This window comes from Garra rufa, chromosome 10 (genome assembly GCF_049309525.1).
Source record: "Garra rufa chromosome 10, GarRuf1.0, whole genome shotgun sequence".
NCBI lineage: Eukaryota > Metazoa > Chordata > Actinopteri > Cypriniformes > Cyprinidae > Garra > Garra rufa.
Genome location: NC_133370.1, coordinates 42,379,251 through 42,407,244, shown reverse-complemented (window position 1 = coordinate 42,407,244; position 27,994 = coordinate 42,379,251). Strand labels below are relative to the sequence as shown.

General features: G+C 36.6%; 1 protein-coding gene across 1 annotated transcript; it reads right to left on the bottom strand.

Moving 5' to 3' along the window:
* LOC141344170 (structural maintenance of chromosomes protein 6-like) lies at positions 1-27,994 on the bottom strand. Its single transcript, XM_073848958.1, has 27 exons — positions 27,958-27,994; positions 26,035-26,169; positions 25,758-25,875; positions 24,690-24,795; positions 24,469-24,605; positions 21,806-21,867; positions 21,636-21,716; positions 21,452-21,553; positions 21,151-21,270; positions 20,602-20,700; positions 19,420-19,566; positions 19,200-19,288; positions 18,935-19,099; positions 15,058-15,236; positions 13,501-13,702; positions 13,038-13,152; positions 12,769-12,929; positions 10,502-10,637; positions 10,329-10,409; positions 10,082-10,252; positions 7,495-7,632; positions 7,267-7,412; positions 6,283-6,408; positions 4,665-4,770; positions 4,354-4,506; positions 583-680; positions 1-459 (listed from the first exon to the last, which is right to left on the bottom strand). Exons 2-27 carry the CDS (start codon positions 26,164-26,166, stop codon positions 363-365), a joined length of 3,267 nt encoding a protein of 1,088 aa, XP_073705059.1. The 5' UTR covers positions 26,167-26,169; positions 27,958-27,994; the 3' UTR covers positions 1-362.

Here is a 27,994-nt window from a genome sequence, read left to right as displayed (position 1 = left end):
TATACTAGAAACATTTTAATTTCTTTTTTATTTAGTCCAGTACTAAAAAAATAAACAATAAGACTGATAAATGAAATAAAAACAATTATCATTAACAAGCCATTACTGAGCTTGAAATGATTTGTTCCACAGGTTTAAATCAACCAACAAAAAACGCAAATGACATTGTAATAACGTAGATATATATAAAATCTAAAAACTATTATTTTAGAAAAATTTAAAGTGCAGAACAACCTGTAAAGTTTGGGTTTAAATAACTAAATTAACTGTGCACAGTAATTAGCTGTAAAGTACAGCCGTAAGTACTTTGCCTGCTGTGATTTGCCTCAAACACGTAAGATGATATTCAGTGGACAGCAGCATTATTCTGGGTTCCTCTGACCGAAAGGAATAGCAGATTGGCTACGGTCAGGGTCTTTCAGACGGAGGATCCGGATGAGGTTGTTAACTGGAAGGGAACTGGGAAAAGGAAAGCAGAAGGTTACATTTTTATTAAAACATTAAGGCGATAAAGGCGAAAACACAATCATGTCTTCTAATCTAACAACTTCTGCCTATTTTGACACCAAAGGAGCTGTTTACCTCATGCTCTGTGGCGTGAGGAAAATAAACTGTCTGTAGCGCTGACTGGCAGCGATCTTCAGCATCATGTCCATGGAGATCCTCCGGTTCACCATGTCCTGAAAGAGAAAACACACAATACAGTGACTGCATGCTCTTCTCCAGTCATATGACATAACAAATGTCTTATTGTATTTGCACAACATGTTATTGGCTACTTGACATATTTCAAGCAGTGTGACAGTAGTTTACAAAACTACTATACACATTTTCTATTTAGTATAATTATTATGAATGCCTGCTGAATGGCCACATATTAAATTGAGAGACTACTTTAATTTTTGTATTTGTAGAAATTAATTTGTCAACATTGTTCAACCATTTAAACAACAGGGTTTATACAGATACTGTAAAATGAAATTACAGGATTTTCAAGGACTTTTCAAGCACTACTTTTTTATTTTCAAGAACTTTAATCAGAGATCTCACTTATTGAACAATTTCAAGTTCGAAAAAAAATAACATACTAATAAAAAAGGGCAAAAATAAAGTGAACAACATGCAAAGTATTACTACTTAAGTATGAAGTACTGAAGTACTTTTAAAGTATACTTTATTTCTTTGTTTTGTTTTTATAACTGTACTGCCTTAATGGTTTGATATTTTCTATTGTTTAAAAAACAACAACAACAAAAAAAAAAAAGATTCACAAAATCGCTCCGAAATCCTGATCTGAATCAAATGATTTGCGCTCCACACTCTGAAGAACCATCATTTCATATCAGGACTTGGAGCATTATCACAAATCATTTGATTTAGATCGGGACTTCAAATCACATATTGCGAATCATTTTATTTGAATCATTCAGTTTGCAAAGTGATTCACAAACCCGTTCCGATCCAAGCGGCAACCTCCTGCTCTCTCTATTGAAACCAACACGGAAGTGACTTAAACTGCAATTCATGAACTGGCCGCTAGAGACTGGCTGCAGAAGAGAGTCAGTCCCATTGACTCCCCATGTTAAAATGGCCAACTTTACAGCAGAAAAAAAAACATGTTTACAGCCTGGTTCAAAAAGTGGTTTTAGACTATATAGCTAATTTCGTCCTTCATGTCAACTGTGAGGGGGGTGAATTTTTTTTATAACTCATCCGTTTAAGTTATATTAAGCCGTAAAGTTCTGCATAATTATGGGCGCGGCCACTTGAGTGACGGGGGATTGCCGCTGCTGTCACCACTGGTGCGCTAAGTGGGCGTGGTTTCAGCACCCAGCTCCACCCACGTCCCGCCTCTTTGCCCATTTTCGATTATCCGGGAGTGATGTGCGATGATGCAATTCCAAGATGGCGACGGGGAATCTCGCCCACTATAGGCTTCAAAATCACTCTGCAGAAACCTACGGGTGACGTCACGGACACTACGTCCATATTTTTTACAGTCTATGTTCCGATCTAAATCAAATGATTCGTGATACACATTGAAGTACCGATCTGAATTAAATTATTATATATACACAATACGCGATTCGATTGGAACTTTTCGAAAGAGGGAATCTAAATCAAATGATTCACGATCCACCCTCTGAAGAACCATCATTTCATATCAGGACTCGGAGCGCGTATCGCGAATCATTTGACTTAGATTAGAACTTCCCATATCTCAAATCATTTAATTTAGATCACGACTTAAAAATCATGGCTCGCAAATCATTTTATTTGAATCGTTCAGTTTGCAAAGTGATTCACAAACCCGTTTTGATCTAAATCAAATAATTTGTGATACACTTTGAAGTTCCGATTTGAATTAAATGATTCACGATACGCGATTTGAACTCTTCGAAAGAGTGAATCATTTTGCGATGCAACTGATTCAGAGTTTTGAAAAGCTCAGTTTCTCCCATCACTACGTGCTTTTTAAAATCATTACAATCAATGTCGAAATTAGAAAATGAATGGCTCTTTTAATTTGATCTGGTTTTCACTAGTGAATCACCTAACACGAATGATTGAGTTTAAATCAATCAGATCAGTTCCAATGAAATGACTCAATTGATTCAGTTTGTTCCTCTTTTTGCTGACACTGTTAGTACTAGGGATGCACCGAATCCAGATTTTTGGGGTTCGGCCGAATACCGAATCCACTGTTTAAGATTCGGCCGAATCCGAAACCGAATCCTACTCGCATCCTTATTCCATTAACACAGTAAAACACATTAATGAAGTAAACAACGTCCACAGCAGTGTATTTTTTGTTTGTTTGTTCAGTGTAGGGCTAGCAAAGCTAGTAATGGTCGTCTGGTTACCACACGTTTTTAGCTGTGACTGTCCAGCTGCCGTACCTGAAGTTGCTGCATTTTGGCTGCTGTCTGTAGATTCCTTCATGCACAACTCGTATCCTTTTGGATGTTTTAGACGCAAATGTTTTAACATCGGCGATGTTGTGTACTGCTTAGGGTGCTTGCCACCACGAGACAAATTGGCATTGCAAATTGAACATAAAGCTCGACTTGAATCGCCTTCTTTTGGTTGAAAGTACTGCCAAACAAAACTTTTTTTGCTTACGAGTTCCATTTTCAGATTCTTACAGCCTACTACATTCCTATGTAAACACCTTCACGTAATCAACGGCCGTGTGACGTCGTAGTGCAAGTCTAGGGTTCGGTTTCGGTGGAAAATAAATCTAAGGTTCGGCCGAAACCGAACCCCGTCAAAAAGCCCAGGATTCGGCCGAATCCGAATCCGAATCCTGGATTCGGTGCATCCCTAGTTAGTACTACTACTGGTTTAGCTCGCCAATGACATTAAAGCAACACTAAAGAACTTCGCTCCCTCTACAGGTTGGAAGCGGAATTGTCCATTACCGCTGTCGTAAATAATTGAACCCTACCGTCGCGTCACATGCAGGTTATTTGTTTGGAGGCTATCCAGGAGAGGCTTTGGAATTAACGATGTCCAGTGACAAGGTAGAGTATTGTTGCATGACTTTGTATGAAAACGAAATAAAACATAATAATGACATAGTTTGCTATTTTTTTTTTTCCATAAAGCAAGTCACATTTGTAGTCTCATTTGAACTACAAAACCACGACCCGACGACCCAAACTTACATAGTGCTGTTCTGGCCGATAGAGGGTCGCAAAGCGAATACGAAAGTGCTGTTTCACCCTGTTATGAGTTGATGAACCACTAACACGAGTTCGGAAACATTATTTTAAGGTAAAAAAAAACTTTAGTGTTGCTTTAATTGAAATAAGTGAAAAGGGTATGTTGGGTTTTTTTTTTAATTGTTTTTTTTTTTTTTTTTAAATGTGTGCTTATTGATAAAATTAAACACTTATTTCAAGCATATATATTCAAGCACTGTTCAAGTACCTCTTTAGAAATAATAAAATTTTCAAGGGTTTCCCAGCCCTGAAATTTTTAAAAAGTCAAATTCAAGTACTTAAAACACTTTAAACACCTTCTATGAACCCTGAAATAAAGTACAAAAAGCTAAACTGTAAAAAATGCTGAACTGTTACAGAATCCAAAATATACAGTAAAGACAACAAAATCCTGAAAAAAAAACTAGCCTAAATCCCTGAGAGAATTTTTCTTCTTTGATCATTTACTTGATTTTGTGATGAAAACAGGATTATAAAATAAAGGGATTGGTAAGATTTTTTACATTTGTGTGTTTTTTTTTCAAGAAGTCTCTTATTCCCACCAAGGCTGAATTAATTTGTTCCTAAATTCTGATCCCTCAGAAATCATTTTAGTACTCTGTTTTGCTGCCCAAGAGACATTCCTTACCATATACACATCAAACTCATCCAAGGCACGGAATGGTGCTTCAGCTATGGCCCACAGTGACAGGACAAAGCATACGGTAGAAAACGAACGCTCTCCTCCAGATAGTGAACGCATGTCACTCAGAACGGCCTTACCACCCTCTCCTGGCTGAACCTGAGGAACAGACAGATGACCATCATCATGGGAAAGCATTGAACCTTTAAGAGGTCACAAATAATGCATATACTGTATAGTAAAAAACATAAAACATAATGTTAATTCGTCAAGAAAATAAGCACATCAATAATTGTTTTCATCATGCAAAGTCTTACTGATATGGAGAGAGTCTCATTCTTGTGGTCAAAGGTCATTTTCCCTATGTATCCTCTCTGAGACAGCATGGAGTCAAAGTAGTACTTACAGCGTACAGAAAGATACCTGGAAACACACAGAAACACAATCTACATCATCATCATGAAACTAAAATCTGCACTTGAAACAAACAAGCCCTTTGGTACACTATATTGCCAAATGTATTGGGACACCTCCTTCTAATGAACAGGTTTGACTACTTTAGTCATTTCCATGAGTACAAATCGTAATGTTTAAGCATATAATTATATTCTAGGGTATTGTGTGCTTCCAATTTTATAGCAACAGTTTGGACATGACCCTTTTCTATTCTAACATGACAGTGCATCCGTGTATAAAGCAAGGTTCTAAAAGAAACTAATAATTCAGTCAGTGTGGAAGAACTCGACTGATCTGGTAAAGCCAAGTCCTAATCCCAGCTGAACACCTCTGGTGTGACTTTAAATGCAGACCTTGAGCCAAAAACTCATCACCAAACACCAATGACGTGTACATTTGCTATATGGACAAAAGTATTGGGACACCACCTTCTTTAGAATAGAAAAAGGCACTTCCAAAACTGTTGCAACAATAATGGAAACATAATCCATGCATTTAAAAATTGCTTTTCTATCTCTGTTGTTGTTTTATAAGTGTCTAAAATGACTGTGCCCATATGTAAAAGTCATTGGTGTTTGGTGAAGAGTTTTTGGCCAGAGGTGTTCAGCAGGGATTAGGACTTGGCTTTCTGCAGACGAGTCAATTTCTTCAACACTGACTGAATCAGTAATTTCTTTTTGAACCTTGCTTTATACATAGATGCATTGTCATGTTAGAATAGAAAAGGGTCCTGTCCAAACTGTTGCTACAAAATTAAAATTACAGTACAGCATTTTTAAAATCCTACATAGCTGTTTTACCTTTTTTTTAAGGGTGTTTGACCTTCTTTGCATGTTTACTTTGTAAACACTGGGTCAGTACTTCTGCAGCCATGTAGGACGATTTTAAAGTTGGAGGAGAAAATTAGATGGGAGTTTTTCGACATACTTTAACTGTATTGATTTGGATTACATAAACCACGCATGCACATTGCAGAGCTAGACAAGACGAGCATTTAAGGTTAAAAAGTCAGTTTTCAGAAAATGGCCAATCGTTTCGCTAGATAACACCCTTCTTCCTCAGCTGGGATAATTTAGAGCCCTTTGAAGCTGCATTTAAACTGCATTTTTGACGTTCAAACTCGGGGGCCCCATTGAAGTCCACTATATGGAGATAATTCCTAAAAAAGGTTTTCCTCAAGTAACTATTTCTTTTTGACTGAAGAAAGAAAGGCATGAAAATCTTGGATGACAATGGGGTGAGTACATTATCTGTAAATTTTTGTTCTGGAAGCTTTGAAATCATAGGAATAAAAATGTAAAATAGAAAACAGTTATTTTAAATAGTAAAAATATTTCAAAATTTTAGAGTTTTTGCTGTACTTTGGATCAAACAATTGAATATGAAATCAATCAGACATATTCAATCTATTTAAAAACATTTCAAATCAGTCAGCAAGAATCAGATGAGAGCGTGTAATGAAGACGAGAGTGAACTTACATTCTCATTTCAGCGTAGACGTAGTGTCTGGTGTTCATGATTTCCGTTAACTGGCGGATGAAAGACTCCAGACCCTTGACCTGTCGGGCTATCTTATTGAAGTTTTCCTTCGCCTCATGGTACTGCCTAGAAGATTCAATGACCAACAGTTGTTCTTCATATGTACAGGTTTTGAGAAATTTAGCATTACATCACTTGTTCACCTTTGGATGCTATGCAGTGAATGGGTGCTGTCAGAATGAGAGTCCAAACAGCTGATAAAAACATCACAATAATCCACACCACTCCAGTCCATCAATTAACATTGTGTGAAGCAAAAGAAATCTATCATTATGACCGCTTAAACCACTGCTTACATCTAAAACAAAAGTCCATAATCTATAATAATGCTTCCTCCAGTGAAAAAGCCCATCTCGTGTTGTCCTTTCACATCAAAATCCACCCACATAGTTGTTTAGAACCATTTCAGAATGTTTTAGTTTGTAAACTGTGATTAATCAGTACAGATTTCTCTGGCAATGTTATGGTAGAGGGCTTGTTTGATGTTAAAATCAAAAAATCTTAATTATGAATTTGTTTTTTACAAACACACTTCACAAGACATTCATTTCTGTACTGGATTACTTGGATTAAATGTGGATCAATTGATTATTGTGATGTTTTTATCAGATGTTTGGACTCTCATTCTGACGGCACCCATTCACTGCCGTGAGCAAGTGATATAATGCTATTTTTTTCTGTTCTGATGAGAAAGAAACAAGATGTAAGAAACAAACTCATCAACATCTAAGATGTCCTGAGGGTGAGTAAATTTCATCAGATTTTTATTTTTGGATGTACTATTTCTTTAACAGTCCTAAAAATAGGTTTATTTTTTCTTCACATTAAATGTAATTTCAAATTTCTTTCTTTGGATTTTTAGGGTGAATTATCACCTGGTCGCATTATTTTGACAGGCATTGCCTGGGGACTGTGTCTACATACTGGACGATAGTGTCTCTGTGTCCATGTTGGTCCTGCTGTGTGTTGATCTTGTGTTTGAGGCGGCTGATCTCGCTGTCCAAACTCTTCGCTGTTCTCCTCACATCCAAGCGCTCGGGGCAAATTTCTGAGGCTTTTGCTATAGAAGCCTGTCAAAAATCAGATTCAGTCAAACAAAAGCAAATCTTTTCATATCTAGTGGATCAGTGTAAGATGCCAACATTTGCTCACCTGTAACTCTTGTTCCTTCACATTCAGGTTCTTCTTTAGTGTCTCAATCATGTCCACATGGGTTTTCCGCTTTTCTTCATAGTGTTGTTTGTGATGTTTACTCCTTGCCAACTCCTGATCGCTGTTGCTCAATTGCTCCTACACTCAATCACATAAAACCAAACCTGTTTACTAGGCAAACACATTGGTGACTAAGAATTTAACCTGTTGTGGACATGTTTCAATCAGTATTAAAATGGTAGTTCACTCAAAAATGAAAATGTTTATCTGCTTACCCCCAGAGTATCCAAGATGTAGGTGACTTTGTTTATTCAGTAGAACACTAACAAAGATTTTTAACTCAAACCGTTGCAGTCTGTCAGTCATATAATGGCAGTCAATGGGCACCAAATTTTTGAGAGTAAAATACATACAAATTACAAAACCATACAATGACAAAACCAAATTAAACCCTGCAGCTCGTGACGATACATTAAGGTCTTAACACACGAAACAATCGATCTGTGCAAGAAACTGAACAGTAGTTAAATAATTTTTTATCTCTGATCCACCACTATGTCCAACTGTCCTGAGAGTGTTCACATCAGCCGGCACGTCAACGTGCTCTGGCATATAAGACACATGCACGGAAGAGATCTGTCGCCTGTATACATCACTCATTGTTTACACAATGCAGAGAGACTGCGGGTATGATGGCTACTCAAAATGGTAATTACTTGTGCTTATCCTGATTGTTGCAACTGATTAAAAACTAAAAGATTATGCTTGCTTGTGCAAACTCATCCGGGATTGTTGACTTTTCCCCACCTCCCAACTTTTGAGCCTGAGCGACTGAGGTTATTATTGCTTGCTCTTCATCACACGCCAGCTGTTGTGAACACACTCAGGACAGTTGGACATTGCGGTGGTTCAGAGATTCAAAATTATACAAATACTGTTCAGTTTCTTGCACAGACCGATTGTTTCGTGTGTTAATACCTTAATGTATCGTCACGAGCCACAGGGTTTAATTTGGTTTTGTCTGTGTACGTTTTTTGACTCTCAAAGCCATGGGTCCCATTGACTGCCATTATATGACTGACAGACTGCAACAGGTTGAGTTAAAAATCGAAATTATTCATACCCCCTGAAAATTTCTTCTTCAAAGATGATGTACAAGAGGCATCATTGTGGAAAAAAATATTACTCATCTTTTATTTACATTTGAACAGTGGCATGTCTAAAATTATTCATACCCTTCTCAATAAATCAATAGAAAAGTCTTTATTGGCTATTTTTGAATGTCTCCACTGGTATTTTTGCCCGTTCATCTTTAGCGATGAGCTCCAACTCTTTCAGGTTGGAGGGTCTCCTTGCCATCACCCTGATCTTCAGCTCCCTCCATAGATTTTCAATTGGATTTAAGTCAGGACTCTGGCTGGGCCACTGCAAAACGTAATTTTTTTTGTCTGCTAACCATTTCTTCACCATTTTTGCTTTTTGTTTTGGGTCGCTGTCATGTTGAAATGTCCACTGGTGCCCAAGGCCAAGTTTCTCTGCAGACTGCCTGATGTTGTTGTTGAGAATTTTGATGTATTGCTCCTTTTTCATGGTGCCGTTTACTGTGATTAGGTTCCCTGGTCCACCGGCTGAAAAACACCCCCAAAACATTAGGTTCCCACCACCATGTTTGACAGTGAGGATGGTGTTCTTAGGGTTGAAGGCGGCTTCTTTTTTACGCCAAATGAAGGCTACATCATTGTGGCCAAACAATTAAATTTTTGTTTTTATCTGACCATAAAACAGAAGACCAGAAGTCTTCTTCTTTGTCCAGATGAGCATTTGCAAAGGCCAAGTGGGCTTTTGTGTGCCTTATCTAGAGAAGTGGTGTCCTCCTTGGTCTGCGTCCGTGGAACCCAGCGGTGTGCAGTGTCCGTTGGACTGTCTGCCTTGAGATGTTGCCACCAGCCCAGATTCATCAGGATGGCCTTGGTGGTGATCCCTGGAATCTTTTTTACCTCTCTCACTATCCTCCTGGCCAGCACAGGTGTCACTTTTGGCTTCCGACCACATCCTCTAAGATTTTTCATAGTGCGGAACGTCTTGTATTTTTTAATAATACTTTGCACTGTAGCCACTGGAACTTCAAAACATTTAGATATGGTCTTATAGCCCTTTCCTGACTTGTGAGCAGCCGCAGGTCCTCAGTGAGCTCCTTCGTCCTAAAACAGCTGTTCCCAATGAATCAGGATAATTAGGTTGCTTTAGAACAGCCTGGACTATTTGGAATGGAATAGAACTTTGGATTTTCCCACAGACTGTTTCAGTTCGCAAAGGGTATGAATAATTTTGGACATGCCACTTTTTGTTTAAATGTAAATAAAAGCTTGACTGTACATCTTGGATGCCCCAGGGGTAAGCAGATAAACATCAAATTTTCATTTTTTAGGTGAACTATCCCTTTAAGTAAACTTGAAACTCATTATCCTATTTTCAAAGCGTGACAGTCTGCCATTTGTAAACATTAGCTAAGAGGAATTAGGAATGTGGTGGGTAAAAGCTGTCCGCTGATGATGTTACACACACTCTTAAATAAAACTTCTCTGACCTTAATGGGTTCAGCTTCCTCTGCGATGCTGTTAAAAGCTTCCCTCTGCTGCCGGTAGAGCTGCTCGGCCTCCTCATATTCCTTTTTGTGTGTCAGCACCTGATTCCGCACCGCTTCAAATTCCTCTCGACACACACTTATTCGGCTGCTGAGCTCCTCTAGTTCCTCTTCCTGAACACAGAGACATAATGAGACGCAGAAACCCACAGACACATCTATCTTTATAATGAGCAAATCCGTATGTTACCAAAGGCTTCAAGTCTTCTGACTGAGGTTCCTCAACATTCTGCAATTCTGTCAGCTCGGCTTTGAGTCTCCGACAACGTTCCTGTTAGTCAAAATAAACAAAAAAACACATATTAGAACAAATTCAGTTAAAACACTATGATGTGATTTTTTGCACGACTGGTATTTAATGACCTGGGCCGCCTTGTGGTCATCATATGCTCTGCGAAGAAGAGTTTGGTTCTGCCTCTCGTCCTCAGTGACCTGCTGCATTTCCTGCTGAAAGCGATCCAATTGTGTTCTCTGGGCATGTAAAGCAGATTGCAAATGTCTGCAAAACAAAGAAAAAGATGGTTTTGATCTTTCTGGGTTGTTGATCAGCTTAATAGAAAACTGTCCAAATAAATATCAATTCCAAATCCAAGCAAACATCAAAATTAATGAAAAACATCCAAGTGAAATAACAACAAAATATGGGGATACAAAAAAAAAGTAAATTACAATGTCTCAGTGCAGATGGGAGGCTTGGCAATGCACCATTAAATAATCATGTTGAATGTTGACTTGTGTGAAAAGAGAAATCAAGGTCTTGCTGCCAACGTGTTCTAAACTGTTGCTAGGTTGATCTTGGCGGTTGATACATGTTAACCTTTTTTTCCCAAGCACATTTTACTAATTCCAAACCACATCAATCTTAATAACTACTCCTACTACTATAATTTTGTACTTAATCATTTTAAGTGACATGTAATTGTCCATGAAGGCTGGAAGTGAAAAACTCCTTATATTCAGGTGCGCATAATTATTAGGCACATTTTCTTTTACTGAGAAAATAAGCCAAAAAAGAAATTTAACTCAGACTGAAAAGTCAAAAAATATTAAATGCCCATGAGAAGGGTGCAATACTAGAATCTGAGTTAAGGCATGAGCATTGGACAGCTGGAGAAGAAAAGACACATGTTAACGGCAAAAGATTTAATAATTAAGGTGAAGAATTAGGTGTGAAACTATCAGGAACCATTTGGTCTCCAGCGCCACCATTTTCCAGAACTGCAACCTACCTGGAGTCTCCAGAGAAGTGCAATGTGTCAGGTTCTCAGAGCCTTTGCTTGGGTAAAAAAATCCTAAAAAATGAGTCTCACTTCATATGAATTACATGCTGAAGTGTTGTGAAATACATGAAGACTGCTTTATAGACAGATAAGTTGAGAGTGGACCAGCATCACATCCTCTTGTACCACTCTTTCAAGAATTTATCTTCCAGAAACTGGCAGTAAGTTCTGGGAGTCCATTTTTAGCCCATTTCTGCAAAACAGACATTTCAGAGATCGACTAAAAATAAACTCCCAAAATTACTGCCAGATTCTGGAAAATAAATTCTCGAAGGATGTGATTCCGGTCCTTCAAGAGTCACTCTCAACTTAACTGTCTATAAAGCCTATAAAACAGTCTTCGTGTACTTCACAACACTTCAGCATGTCAAACTTATTAAGTGAGGCTCATTTTTTAGGATTTTTTTTACTCAAGCAAAGTCTCTGAGAACCTGACACATTGCACTTCTGGAGACTCCATGTAGGTTGCAGTTCTGGAAAATGGTGCTGCTGGAGACTAAATGGTTCCTCATGGTTTCACACCTAATAATCTTCATCTTCATTTTTTTATTAATTTGCAGTTAACAGGTGTCTTTTCTTCTCCATCTGTTTTTTTATGACCGTGCTGACCTAATCAGCATTTTTCTGTCCAATAGTCATGCATTAACTCTGCAAATTCTAGTATTGCATCCTTCTCATGAGGATTTAATAATTTGGACTTTTCAGTCTGAGTTAAATCTCATTTTTCTCTGTAAAAAAAACGCGCCTAATAATTATGCACACCTGAATCTAAGTTTTTCACTTCTAGCCTTCATGGACAATACTTTATCACTTTTAAATGATTAAATACAAAATTAATATTAGTTATTAAGATCGATGTAGTTTGGAATTGGTAAAATGTGCTTGAAAAAAAATATCACCAGAATATCAATCAAATGCCTAATAACTATGTACGCACTGCAGATAGACAGATACTAATGTTACTGATACAATGCATCACACCCAGACACACCATCAGACCATCTGTTAATAATTGTCTATTGCAGTTTTGTCATGTGCTGCTTTAAATGCTCAAGCTCTTAAAAAGTCGTCTGGATTTTGATTAACTGCCAATATTTTTATCGTGCATCAGCTGGAAATAATCATTCTGAAAGCTATTCCAATTATATCATTCTTCTTGTCGTTTTCCATCTTATTTGTGGCAGTGTTGCCACCAGGCCCCATGCTTTTGATCAGAATATGTTGCATGTAGATTTTGGTCCCAAATCAAGGATTAAAAAAAAAAAAAAAAGTGAAGACCTAAAATGTGGTAAGTGGTTGATTTATTTTTTTGCCATGCACTGAAATTAATCCAAACTAATATTTCCAAACCTGATTTCCTCTTCAACATCTCCGCTGAGGTATTGTGCTCTGTTCTGTTCTGAGGAGTAGTAGCGGTTAGAGTAGACCTGGTCCCCCTCACGTGTGAAGGCCTCCCTGCAGTTGCGCGGTCGATCTCCACACTGCATGACTCTTCTCGCATCTTTAGCGTTCTGTTGGAAAATCAAAGCAGAGATGAACAGAGCTTATAACTTCAAAGGATATGGAAACATGCTATGATCAAACAAAGAAAATGCTTGTGGGCCTCCTCATGGTCTTACCTTGATGAGCAGAATGGTTTCAATTCCCCTCATGTCGATCAGGCAGTTGGCCACAACTGGATTCTCAATATCGAGTGCCTGGAGCACAGTTGGATATTCAGGGTGATTGACAGCCCTTAAAACAAATAAAACAAATATTTAATTCAACCTTTCAGTCATATAGATTTTCTTTAGTGCTTTGAGTGACAAACTTATACTGGCTATAAACCAAAAAAGTGAAGTACTGGCTGGAAATCAAGAAGCTAAATCAGAGCTGACACTTTCTAAGTGACATTAGTAAGAAAATTGGGTTGTCAGATTTGTTTTTTCCTGACTTTTTACAAAACATTAGATCGACTGTGGTAATTGTGGAATATTTTAGCAATAGCTTTTAATACAATGACACCAGAGAATTGAATTACAGAAAACAGTGGTAATCATTCCTAAAAGAGATATCAGGTCAGTTGAGGTGATCTCTAGTTACCCGTTCCTGACGTCATAGACCGTGTTAGTAAATGTGCTGACGATGATTTGAGGTCTTCTGCCCTGCTGGAACTGCCGACTCATGATTCTCTGTAGCTCTCTCTCGTCAGCGTGGTTATCGCAACAAAAAGCTAACATCAGAGCCTTCAGACAACACTCCACTGCAAGACCCAGCTCCGGATCGCGCAGTCGGATACAGAATCCTAGAAACAAAATAACCTATAAACAACCTCCTAAAGCCCAAAGTTTACTTCAGTTTTGACACAAAAACTCTTACGGTGTGCAGAGTCAAACAAATATCCTCTCAAAATATAGATTATTTCACTGCAAACATGAACAAATGCACACAAGAAAGTTTCATCCTTGGCCAGTCACCATCCTATTTTTCTCTGAAGTGATGAGTTGCAAGTATCTTTTAACCTCTAATAAACACACTTGTTAACACAGATGTCAACTGTTGTTGTGGCCTGGGCCAGTGTTGCTACCTTGTGGATCAACTAATTGGTAAAAAAAAAAAAAAAAAAAGATGTGGAAGCTTAGCATACTGAGTATGCACAGTTAATAAGTTCATTTCCAGAACTAAAATGTACAGAATTTACTCACCCCCTTGTCATCTTTCTTCAGTCGCAAAGAAATTATGTTTTTTAAGGAAAACATTTCAGAATTTCTCTCCATATAGTGGACTTCTATGGTGCCTGCGAGTTTGAACGTCCAAAATGCAGTTTAAATGCAGCTTCAATGGGCTCTAAACGATCCCAGTCGAGGAAGAAGGGTCTTCTCTAGCGAAACGAAAAAGCAAAAAAGCGAAAAAAAAAAAAACATCGCTGCAAAAGTACCGACCCAGTGTTTACAAAGTGAACGTGTAAATAGGATCAAACGCACGTTACATAAAAAAGATGATTATAAAGTTGGAGGAGAGAATGAGATGGGAGTTTTTAGACATACCCTAACTGTCTCAAACCGCAATAAACAAGGAAAACACAGAGCTAGACAAGACGAGCATTTGAGCTTAAAGAGTATATAAATTGTACTTTTTTTTTTTTAAATAACCGATCGTTTCGCTAGATAAGACCCTTATTCCTCAGATGAGATTTTTTAGAGCCCTTTGAAGCTGCATTTAAACTGCATTTTGGAAGTTCAAATTTGCGGGCACCATAGAAGTCCACTATATGGAGAACATTCCTGAAATTTTTTCCCTAAAAAATCATAATATCTTTACGACTGAAGAAAGAAAGACATGAACATCTTGGATGACAAGGGGGTGAGTAAATTAACTGTAAATTTTTGTTCTGGAAGTAAACCAGAGGTGCCCAGCCTCAGTCACAGAGGGCCGGTGTCCTGCAGAGCTTAGCTCCAACTTTTCTCAATACATCTGTTTCTAGTATGCCTAGTAAGAGCTTGATTAGCTGGTTCAGATGTATCTATTTGGGGTTGGAGCTAAACTCTGCAGGACACCGGCCCTCCAAGACCGAGTTTGGGCATCCGTGCTCTAAACTGTATCCTGAAACAAATGAAAGAGAAGTAGCCCATCTGAATTCGAAAGGTTCAGGATACTTACCGAGTGGTCCAACAGGTTTCCTTTTGAACTGACCCCGCCTGTCAGCCTCATCTATAGCCCTTAGAAGTGCCGGCATGTGCTCACCAAAACGACAAAGTCTGTTATCTCGACTGCTTTCCATTGCAGCCAGATTACGTTGCTTAGATTCCATCGCACGCTGCAGGTCCTGCCTTTCATGGCTACAGAATGAAGAGAAACAGAAAATCGCCAGATAGACAAAGAGCAACAGGACAACAGATAAAATAAGAATTAAAAGCAGCATTTGCTGTACATTCAAGATCCAGTGAAACCCAAAAATTTGGGACCACTAATGAAATGCTTCTAATTTACCTTTTCCCTAATTGATTATAATACAATTTTTTTTAAATGAATTAAGTGATCAAAATATCAATGGACGCAAGAAAATCTACTGGGACTGACCTTCGTTCATCCTCTGAACACAAATTTTCTGACCCTGCGTAGACAGCAACGGTATTACCACATTAAAGGTCCAGAAAGGTAGTAAGGACATTGTTAAAACAGTCCATGTGACATCAGTGATTCATCCTTAATTTTATAAAGCAAAGAGAATATTTTGTGTGCAAAGAAAAGAAAAATTAAAATTTTTTTTTATTAAACAATTTCTACTTTTTCCTGTCAGTCTCCGCCATGCGTTTACAAGAGTACCACGAAACATGCATGCGGTGCTGCTGACGTAGGACCCGGATGCACTGCACCTTGTTACAAGATGAGGAATGCACACTCATATGTCATGATACTCTCATGAATGTGCATTGTAGACTGACACACAAGAGAAGAAATTGTTGAATAAAGTTATTTACATTTTCTTTGTGCACAAGAAGTATTCTTGTAGATTCATAAAGTTTAGGTTGAACCACTGATGTCACATGGACTATTTTTATGATGTCCTTACCACCTTTCTGGGCCTTGAACGTGCCAGTTGCATTGCTGTGTATGCAGGGTCAGAAAGCTCTTGGATTTCATAAAAAATATATTAATTTGTGTTCTGAAATTAAATGAAGGTCTTACGCAGGGTTTCTGCAGATATGAACAAGTGAAATTTAAGACTTTTTAAGACCTTTTTAATACCACCTTATATGAAATTTAAGACCGAAATCTGTAATGGAAATAGATATTATATTACATGCATACATGTAATATTTAATGTGTTTAATGTAAAAAGTAAACACAATTTCATGGCTGTCATAAATTAAATTTATTACTACGATATACTGTGAACTTTTCATATCAGCAGATACTATTCCACACAAAATATCCTCATAAAAGTACCACTAGAAATATCTGACGTAAAAAAAAAAAATTCTGAAGCAATATTTTCATCAGTGCTCTATTAGCTTTTACATCTTAAATCTGCATATTTGATTTACCTTTATAAAGGCCTTTTTTTTTACTTTTGAAATGTATGCATTACCTTTGAAATTTATTTTATGAATTTATCAATAAATTCTAAATGGCTGTTAGCAGTGAAATTACACAATTTACACTGCAAAATGAAAAGTGATATTAATGTTTTAAATACATTTATTGATTTATAAATATATACATTAGAAATGTTGGGTGTGGAGGCATACTTTTAAACACACTAAATTACCAGCAGGTGGCGGTAAGTCACTTCATGAGCGAGTTATTTCAACTGATTCGATCAAAACGCTGAATGCTTCTGCTAATGTTGCATATTGTCTAATAGTAAGTAACTACTTGACTAACTACTTTTTTATTGAGCTAAAATTAATGTAACATTTGTAATTGTGAGAATTTTCAGCAAAAAGCTCACTTGGTATATTACTGAACTATATCATGTTATAAATAAACTATACATTTTAATTTTTTACCTCATTGTGTTTCTTTAGAGTGCTGTTACATTTAAATGCATGTACATTTTTACATTTAAAGTATGTCACAAATAGACCAGAAATACACACATATCCATTATCAATTTCTGTTTACGTTGAATGTATTAAAATAGGAATCTTTCTTGCCTTTCGATGCTTCGCTAGTTGTTTTTGTCACTTCAGTTTTAATCAGGCGGTTTGTTCGGTTGGGCAAGTAAAAAAAAAAAAAAACATTTTAAAAGTATTTCGAAGGCTGGCGGTCAGCTAGCTCCACCTATATTTCTTATTATTATTGATAACATTATATACAGAAAAAGGTCGTTTGACCTGTATTCTGCTACTGCGATTCTGAAGACGCAGTAACTTCCACAGAGGGAGAAAAAAAATCTAGTTATTAGCAACTGGCCTTAGCCAAGCCCTATATTCAGTTTTTTCAAGCCAAGTATCGCTAAACGTGCACTTCCCCATAGCTAAAAAGTTAAATCCATTTTACTTCTGCGGTACAATCCGAGAGAGACTCGCGCCAATAACAGAAAGCTGATTGGCTATTGCATGCTGGTCCCATTTGTAGTTTAAATGCAGCAAATTATATTTGGACCAGTGAAATAAAGAACTACAACACCACGGAAACAACAAAAAGAGAATTTAAATGAGCATTAGAGGTAGCGTTACATGGACATCGGAAAAATAAGACCTGTGTAAAATTATTTAAGACCTAGAACAGCGAATTTAAGACTTTTTAAGGCCTAAAATTTTGATTTTTAAATTTTAGACTTTTTAAGACCCCGCGGAAACCCTGTCTTACGGGTTTGGAACAACTTGAGGGTGACTAATTAATGACAGAATTTTCCCTTTTGGGTGATTTATCCCTTTAAAGGAGTAGTTCACATTCAAAACAAAAATTTACAGAAATGTACTCACCCCCTTGTCATCCAAGATGTTCATGTCTTTCTTTCTTCAGTCGTAAGAAAATCATGTTTTTTTGAGGATAAACATTTCAGGATTTCTCTCCATATAATGGACTTCTATGGTGCCCCCGAGTTTGAACTTCCAAAATACAGTTTCAAATGGCTCTAAACGATCACAGCCGAGGAAAGAAGGGTCTTACCTAGCAAAACGATCGGTTATTTAAAAAAAAAAAAAAAAAAAAAAAATACAAAATACAATTTATATAGTTTTTAACCTCAAATGCTCATCTTGTCTAGCTCTGTGTGTACTCTGTGCAGAGATTAAAAAGTATATAAATTGTAAGTGTTTTTAGAAAATAACCGATCGTTTCGCTAGATAAGACACTTCTTCCTCAGCTGGGATCATTTAGAGCCCTTCGAAGCAGCATTTAAACTGCATTTTGGAAGTTCAAACTCAGGGGCACCATAGAAGTCCATTATATGGAGAGAAATCTTGAAATGTTTTCCTCAAAAAACATTATTTCCTTACGACTGAAGAAAGAAAGACATGAACATCTTGGATGAAAAGGGGGTGAGTACACAATCTGTAAATTTTTGTTCTGAAAGTGAACTACTCCTTTAATATTTGTATGCATGACAATCATATTTTGAAATAAATGTAAAATATATCAGCTTCCTTAAATCAATAGATTTATATTCCTTCATTTTTTATTTAATTTTCGCATTGACAATGCTTCATGAGAGTTCACTGTAGTTCTTTCCCTTATTGAAGCCATTATGTACACAGTGGGTCCAGGAGCTTTGTCTTTTTGCCCAATTACAAACACAGTTTTGTTTTAATTTGATGTTTGTAATATTGTAATTTTATCCTCATAACTGGTTTGGTTCAAGGCTTATAACTCTTTAATAGTACCTATTTTAAAAATCCCTATGGGGATTTTATTCCTAGCTGACGTAACAAAAAAAGTTACACACCACTTCCTTAGTAACACAATAATATCCCTGCCTAAAATCCATGAATGGTATGAGTTTTTCAGGCATAAACATTTTTAACATTGTAAGCATTTTTTTGGGAACCCGTGTATAGAAAAGACTTTCACCAACAACTGTACTAACCTCATTCTAGTCAGTTTTTCTTTAGCAGCGGAGCAGGCCTGTTTAAACTGATCGATCTGCTGAGCCAGAGTGGAATCCTGGAAACTTAGATCTTCCAGCTCAGTCTGAATGTGATTCATCCTCTCCACACGAGCACGAGTGTCAGCTGAGTTTGACTGACTTATGCTGGACAGAGAGGAGGGGTTGGGTCATAATGAAACAGCTGGAAATGATACAAGGATAATGTTGTATAAGGCTGTTTCCTTTCGCCACACTTTTGAAGTACCTGTGTTTGAGTTCTCGGATCCGCTTGTTAAGCTGATCTTTATCCTTTTCAAGGTCTCTCAAGTTAGTCTTTTTACGATGGAGACCAGCCTAAGCCAAGAAAAATGAAAAACAAAAAGAAGCAAAGTGAATTTCTCCTTTATCCAATTACCACTGAGATTTGAGCACATAAAGTTTCTATTTCCCTCTTTATAGTGTTGTGCATGCATGTGAATGTGCACCTCTGAGGTTTTGTGGACTCGGCTGCGCGCCTGTGCTTGGTTCTTCATTTCAGCACACTGTGGCTGCAGCTGCTGCATCCGCACCGTCACACCCTCCAGCTGATCCTGCAACTCTTTGAATGTCCCGTTGGCCTCCTGAACCTTCCCCTACAAACAAGAAAAACCCAAATAGACATACTGTGAATCAATTTTAGTTGTAATGTCCTTACAAATTGCCTACTGTTACAAAAGGTTTACTCTGCCATTATGGGAAAAAATATCCTAATAAACACTCCTTCCATGCCCCCATTAATGTCCATAAGATGCTTAACTGCAGCCGTTTTATTTCATTTGGAATTTTGAGTTTCTCATTTTTATTAAAACACAATCAGCAGGAAATCCTGGTCTCCCGAACCCGACTGTGCTTTGTGTAGGGGAAGTGTTAATTTGTGGAGGCGAAAAGTGTAAAAAAACAAAACAAAAATGTCATGTCATTTCTCAAATTCACATCTTTGAAGGTCTTTTGTTGACATATTAATTTAATTGTAAAAACCGGCAAAAACAGGTTGTTTCAATCTGAAATATGATTTAAACAGCTCTCAAGCACTTCTGAGGAAGAATTTGATGGTTAGTGATCAAACCTTTGAATATTATTTAACTTTAGTTTGATGTATTTTGTATCTGTCAATTAAAAACCATTACCTCCATTATTTTTTAGGTGTTTTCAATACAACTACCTGACTGTTGAGCACTCATGTCAATCTATATTAAGAAAAAACCTTTTTGCCTTTCTTAAAGAAAATACTGAGAAACCCGAGAAAATTAAGTTTATATATATTTACGGTAGGAAATTTACAAAATATCTTCATGGAACATGATCTTTTAACTAATACCCTAATGATTTTGGCATGAAAGAAAAATTGATCATTTTGACCCATACAATGTATTTTTGGCTATTGCTACAAATATACCTGTGCTCCTGTTAAGAGGTTTTGTGGCCCAGGGACACACACACACACACACACACATATATATATATATATATATATATATATATATATATATATTTAATAAATAAATGTGAATTTGACAGATTTAAACATCCATCTCATTCTGTCCAAAATGCCTACTCAGGCAGGAAAAGCTGAAATCCGGACCTGATTGGATACTGAACAACAGAAACTCTAGATAATATTCAGTCACCTCCCACTCTTCCACCTTCTGGTCATATTTGACGGTGGACTTCTCTTCAGCTGCAATTCGTTCTCTCATGGGCTTCATCTCTTGTTCCACCTCTGCCACCTGATGTATATGGACATACATTTCAGCATTAGGTCAATCTTTGGTTAAATAACGTATATAAAAGATGATTGGAACCATAAAGGGTTTATGATTCTGGTACCTTAAAGGGAACGTTCACCCAAAAATAAAAATTCTGTCAATTACTCAATTACCCTCATATTGTTCCAAACCCATAAGACCTTTCAGGTCTCAAATTTCATCAAAAATATCACACTTTGTGTTTCCAAGATGAATGAAGGTTTACAGATTTGGAACAACATTTAGAATTTAAATTTTTGGGTGAACTATCCCTTTAACCTTTAACTATCCCTTTAACAAAATAACTACAATAACAATAACATAATAAACATAATAAAAAAAGATCAAATCTGATTAGGAAATTTTGAAATTGTTATATTCATTTTGAGCCATGCAGTCAGAGCTCATGTTGTGTTGGCAGTGATTCCTAACCAGAGCCCAGGCCATCTGATTCTTCAGCACATCCAACTTCTGTTGCATTTCATCAAGTGAAGCCAGATTTTTAAAGCGCTCTTCTTTCTCATGATACTTTCTCTTTAGCTCTTGTAGAGTCTGTGAAAGTGCAAAGGGTGTGTCAGAAATCAGTGAGTGAAAGAGAACTATGCTGGCATCTTAAAAAGGAACTAGTTTAACAATCAAATCATATATTGTTTTTCAAAGCTGCTGCACCTAATACGCAACTTCAGTTGAGTTACATAAACCAATATGTAAATGTGATTATTTCAGCACTCACCTCCCTGTGTTTCTCCACTGTGTTCTGAGTCATGGTCTTGGTCTTCATGATGTAGCTGTAATCTTCTTTCATCTGATCAAGCTGAGTGGCCTTCATGAAAAACTACAAACAAAAAGAGCAAAGCAAATTTTAAGTTTGTATTTGTCATAATTAATCAAATGCACAAACGCACACAAAGACTCACTTTATATTTGTCGCCCTCTCCTTTGGAGTGGAGGAAGTGTTTACTCATTTCCTGGGTTAGGATAGAGACCGGATTATCCACCTGAGGATGGAGAAACCAAGCGGATAAATCAAAACAGATCATTTAAATAGTTTTGTTGTCAAACATTTTAAGAGGATCTTTAGCCATACCTGAATGTTAAAGTGATCCAAAATGCAGACCAGCTCCTCCTTTTTCGATGAAACCACATGGCCTGGGAGATAGGCAAATTAAATGGTCAGTTTTTTGTGCTAACACATCTGTCATGTGGTAGAAGCTAACCAAAGCAGGCAGATGTCACCACGGCCAGGTTGCGTGACTTGCCCTCATCCTTTTACCCCACGAACAAAACTATGCAAGGTAAAATAAATATAACCCAGACTACAACAAATACAGGTTCACTGAAGAGGATAAACATGGTTTGTACCAACCACAGTGTGTTTTCTGCAATGAATTACTGGGCACAAAACCATTGAATTTGGTATGACTGACAACTTTGGTACTTGATATTCAATCTAAAGCAAAACTGGTGGAGCACCACACATGCCACATATGTTGTGCATATGTTCACGGCTGACTCGACTGGCTTGCGATTACACATCAGGAAAGAATTAGATCCTGGCTTTAATTACAATCGCTTCAGCAAATCTTCACTTGCCTTCTGTCACGAGAGCACAGACATGAAATTACTTTGGAACATTTTGAGGAGCTATGAAATTCTGGAGTTGAAAAGTTCAGTACTTAATGGGTTTAAACTTAAGAGGAACAATTTCAACTGAATTATTTACATGAATCACAAATAAATGTAAAAAAAAAAAAATGCCTTGTCAATATTGAATTGCTTTAAAATTTGTAAAGCATTAAAGGGTTAGATCATCAAAAAATGAAAATTCTGGCATAATTGTTTATATTAATGTCATTCTGATCTTCTTCAAAACACAAATAAAGATATTTCAAATGTAACCTGAGAGATTACTGTCCCTCCGTTGAAAGTCTATGCAACCAAACCTTTCAAACTTCACAAATGTTGTAACGAGATCATAAAAGAAATCTATATGAATTGAGCAATATAAAATATGGTTCATATATTGATAGTGATCAATGCACATACATGGAATAAATATGCAGTAAATTAGGTCTGTTTTTGCCCATCAAGCAAGCATCTCCGTGCTTGCATTTACCATATTTGATGTGCTCTACGTATGTGCACTGAAAATAAAACTGTTCATCATATAAAGCCATCATGTCTCTTCAGAAGACTTGGATTAAAGTCTTCTGAAGAGTAAATGATTAAATGGTTAAACTGTTCTGCTCACCAAGCCTGCATTAATTTGATCTAAAGTACAGCAAAAAAAGTCAACTTTAAAATATTTTTACTATTTAAAATAACTTTTCTATTTGAATTTATTTCGAAATGTAATTTATTCCTGTGATTTCAAAGCTGAATTTTTAGCATCAATACTCCAGTCACACGATCCTTCAGAAATCCGTCTAATATTCTGATTCACTGCTCAAAAAACATTTATTATTATTATGTTGAAATTTTCTGGTTTCTTTGATGAATAGAAAGTTCAGAAGAACAGCGTTTATCTGAAAGAGCATTATAAATGTCTTTATCATCACTTTTGATCAGATTAAAGGAATCCTTGCTAGTAAAAGTATTAATTTCTATCATTTCTTTCCCCCCAAAAATAAAAATAATTATACTGACTCAAAGCTTTTGCAGGGTTCCCACTCTGAGCCAAATGTCAAATTCCCTGACTTTTCCCTGACTAAAAAGCTGAATTTCCATGACTTATAATGAACAGATCCATCCATTTGCAAACTTTATTTACTAGTTCACAGATGTTTTTAGTACAAAACACACATACACACTACTATTATATATATTTTTTTGCTTTAACCCATTAAATGCACTTTGATGTTTTTGATTCTCTACTATTTCTACAGAAATGAATTTATGGTTTTTATCTTTTCAGGGGTTGAACGCTGTTTGTAATCAAGTTCATCATTCAGACTTTTTTATTCTTCACATTTAGTTTTTGCTTTTCTCTAATCTACTTTTAACATCCAGTCTTTGAAGTGGTCATTTTGTAGTCAACGCTCTTGAAATGTACATTTTCCTGGCATGTTTGCCTTAGTTATAAGGTACAGCATGGTGACTAAATTTGACTTAAGTGATTGCCATTTGATGTGCAGGAAAGGGAATAAAAAGGCTGAAAAATAGCCTAACCATAACAATAGGCAAAACGATAAAGCAACAAACAAAAATCCCTGATATTCCATGACTTGGAACAAAAAATATCAAATTCCCTGATTTTTTTTTAATTGCATGATATTCCAATTTAAAATTCCATGACCTGTGGGAACCCTGGTTTAGAATGGTATAGTGTATAATGTTACAATAGCTTTTAATTTCAGATAAATGCTGATCTTTGAATCTTTCTACTCATCAAAGAATCCTGAAAAATGTACTCAACTGTTTAAATATTATTATTAATAATAATAATAAGTTACTGACACTAAAGACTGGAGTGATGATGCTGAAAAATTTGCTTTGATCACAGGAATAAATTAGATTTTAAAATATATGCAAATAGAAAACAGCTATTTTAAAGAGTAAAACTATTTCACAATGTTACTGTTTTTGCTGTATTTTGGATCAAATAAATGCACACTTGAGACTTAAAAAAAAACTTTCTGTTCAAAAACTTTTGACTGGTAGTGTGTCTTTAACTCACAGTCCTATTCTAAACTACCCAAGTAAGCGAGTGCTTAAAAGCAAAGTTTATGTATTCTGTATTTGTAAGTATACCTGTTTTACTTCTTAGTTTATAAGTCCGGATTCCCTCGCTGGAGATACGAAGATCTACGGTGATGGACTGGCCAAACACTTCTGGCTTATATGCATCATGACCCCTGTTTCTCAGAGTGATGGACACATCTGCAGAACTGAATAATCCAGACACAAAACAACGTGAGAGACATAAACAGACTGTGAACACATGCAGAGAAAACTGAATAGGTGTGTTATACCTCTCTCCTTCCTTAACAAATCCTTTGAGTGAGGAGCCTCTGTTAGTGGTGAGCGCTTTACCACCCAGGGCTACAATCAGAGCTGTCAGGACAGCACTTTTTCCACCTAACACACAAATACACATGAAAACAAATAATAATAATAATAATAATACTAATAATAAATGTTTCTGAGCAGCAACTCGAACCATTAGAATAATTTCTGAAGGATCATGTGACACTGAAGACTGGAGTAATGATTGCTAATGCAAGAAATATTTCTGTGAGCCACAGCTTACTCATATAGCTTATATGCGCCCAATCTGGGGTCTGTGGCCCCCTAGTGGTTCAGATTGTGGAGTACCTATTTTACTGCTTTATCTATTTTGGCACCCAACTCTATTACAAGTATTAGTATAGTTTAACAAATGTTTTAACTGTTTAAAACAGTTTAACTGTTTTCTGTGAATGTTCAAGACTTCCGTTTTTTTAGCCGCTGTAAAAAAATAACGAGAATAACGTGGGGTAAATGTGAAACTGTTTGCACTACAAACCACTATGTTCAGAATTAAGACAATATATTAAAATAATATGGTAAGAAACACCAGCTTGCAATATCAAGCAGCGAAACAAACTGTACAACTAAAAATAGCTGGAAGCAAATGACATTGGAAGCCAGAGCCATTATATAAATGGCCACACCCACTCTTACTGGAAAAATAAGATGGATAAAAAATTAATTGCAAACATGGCTCAGGTTAAATGTTTTGTTGTTGGACGAGACAAGTGACATTCTTTTATACAAACCACTGTCAGGTAAAACCACAGGTGAGGAAAAGTCAAGGCTAAATTTCAGAATAACACGCATGATTTATTTTCAACATCAAAAGAGTTAACTGAATTCAGCAGTCTTGCTTTCAAACATGTTAATGCAACAGAAAGACCTGTCATTTTTCATCACATCACAAAATCAGTTACTAAAAATTAACAATTGAGCAAAATATTGCAAATGGCTTGGGTTTTTTAAATTTACAGAGCACAGAATGAACCTATTTCATGCCATTAAAAAACAAACAGAGTAAAACTTACTTCCATTGTTTCCTACGACAAAGTTCACATTTGGACCAAATTCAAAGGGACCAAGCAACGAGTGACACATGAAGTTCTTTAGAGAGATACTCTCTATGATGCCCACCTCACCTGTGACCTGAAAACACACATACATAGATGTGTAAGGGTACATCACGTGCAAAAGCTGATGCAGAATGTGCATACTTTTGAGTGCAGAGTTCAACCACTGGCACAGGTTCTTATTAGGACAATTAAGTACACGTAGAGTATTTTACAGCCACATTAGCAGTCTTACACTCTGTGATGTGCTCATGAGATCTCCCGAACTGAAGTAGCCCGTTTCATCCTCTTCAGAGGACTCGGGTTGAGATAACCGGCTTCTCTTATCAGGAGTGAGCCCTGAATTACTGCTCTTCCTCTTCGACATCTCCTACACATATCAAACAATAAACACACAGTCATTACACTGACAGAACCACATCTCATTAGATAAAAGTGACCACTTAAAGTCACGACACATCTTCTCTTACATATTAGATCTGAGTGCAACAGATTATCAGAAAAGTACAAATGTAGGGTTGAGACTAAGTTCTATCTTTTTACCTTGCAATTCTTAGTTCATATCTTGCAGTTTTGAGAAAAAAAAAAAACACAATTGTGGAGATGAAAAAAGTAGCAATTTTCTTCTTTATTTATGTATTCCATGGCAGGTATGAATAATATGCATTCATACAGTAGCTCTGATTATAGCACAGCAAATTTACAGATAAAATAGTCTAGGTGTAATATGACATGTATACCGCAGTTACAGTTTAAGTAAAAAGTTTAAAAATAAGAGGAATTATACAAAATGCATGTTATTTTGTTATGTTAGCATTTTTTTTTTCAACAACGACTGCATGATTTTAAGATCCATCTTTTCACACTGAGGACAACTGAGGGACTCATATGCAACTATTACAGAAGGTTTAAACGCCCACTGATGCTTCAGAAGAAACAATTAAGCTGAGTAAGAGCCGAGGGGTGAAAACTCTTTGAATTTGGAGATCAGGGTAAATTGAACTCATTTTGTCTTCTGGGGAACAGCTACAGTAAGTATCTTCTGTAGCTTCTGAAGGGCAGTGCTAAATGAATAAAAAAAAAAAAATATTTAGACAAAAAAAGAAAAATGTACACATCTTCATTCCGTTCAAAAGTTTACACCCCTGGCTCTTAATGCATCATTTTTCCAACTATCACTCAAAACAAAATCACAGCTGTGGATCATTCAGGTAACAACACAGTATTAAGAATCAAGCATATGTTAACTTTTGAACCGGTTCCAATTTTTTAATCTATGTAAACGTCTTTTATGTAAAATTTCATTTTCAGGTCAGTACTAAATATAGTACTAAAACCAGCAAAATACCAAAACATGCCATGTCTCTGTTATGCATTTCCAGATTTCCTTGTTTATTTTATTATTTGTTGGCTTACTGTATAATGCAAGTACAGTTGAAGTCAAGAGTTTACAAACACCTTGCAGAATCTGCAAAATGTTCATTATTTACCCAAAATAACAGGGATCATACGAAATGCATGTATGATCCCTCTTATTTTGGTAAAATAACGGAAAATAACATTGGCATGGCATGTTTTGGTATTGTGCTGGTTTTGATTTGACATTGAGTTGTTCTTGTTGTTGCACAGACATGACAAAACTGAAACCACCACTAAAGGAGAGGTGATATAACTGATCACGCCTCTTCACCACAGAAAAGCATTCTGCTCGTTCGTACGTCGTGCCATGCGCTGCATGCTGTATCATGATAGATCAGATATTTAGGAACACAATTCAACATAAACAATATGTTTATTATAGACTACTGGCAGACACTTTGCGCGCAAAATGAAACGTTAAATCAAACGGAATCAAAACATGGAAACGAAACCACTTGATAGAGACGTTGATAGAGGCGACTTCGGAAACTTTATTACAGCTAATTAACTGTGGGATACTGCGCAGGTACATCAATAATACAATTAATGTCACGGTGGAGTTCGCTTTCTCCTAAAATGTTAGCGGACAGGCGACAAAATTTAAAAGTTGATACAATCTGTTTCTCAAAACCACTGCAGACATGTAAACTGACACGCGGAAGCTGTATATTACTGACTAATGTGCTTTTATGTCAATTTAAGTACAAAAAGCCAAGTGTGTGAAACATACACAACATACCAGTAAACCCTCCTGCTGCTCCTCGCGCGCTTTGACG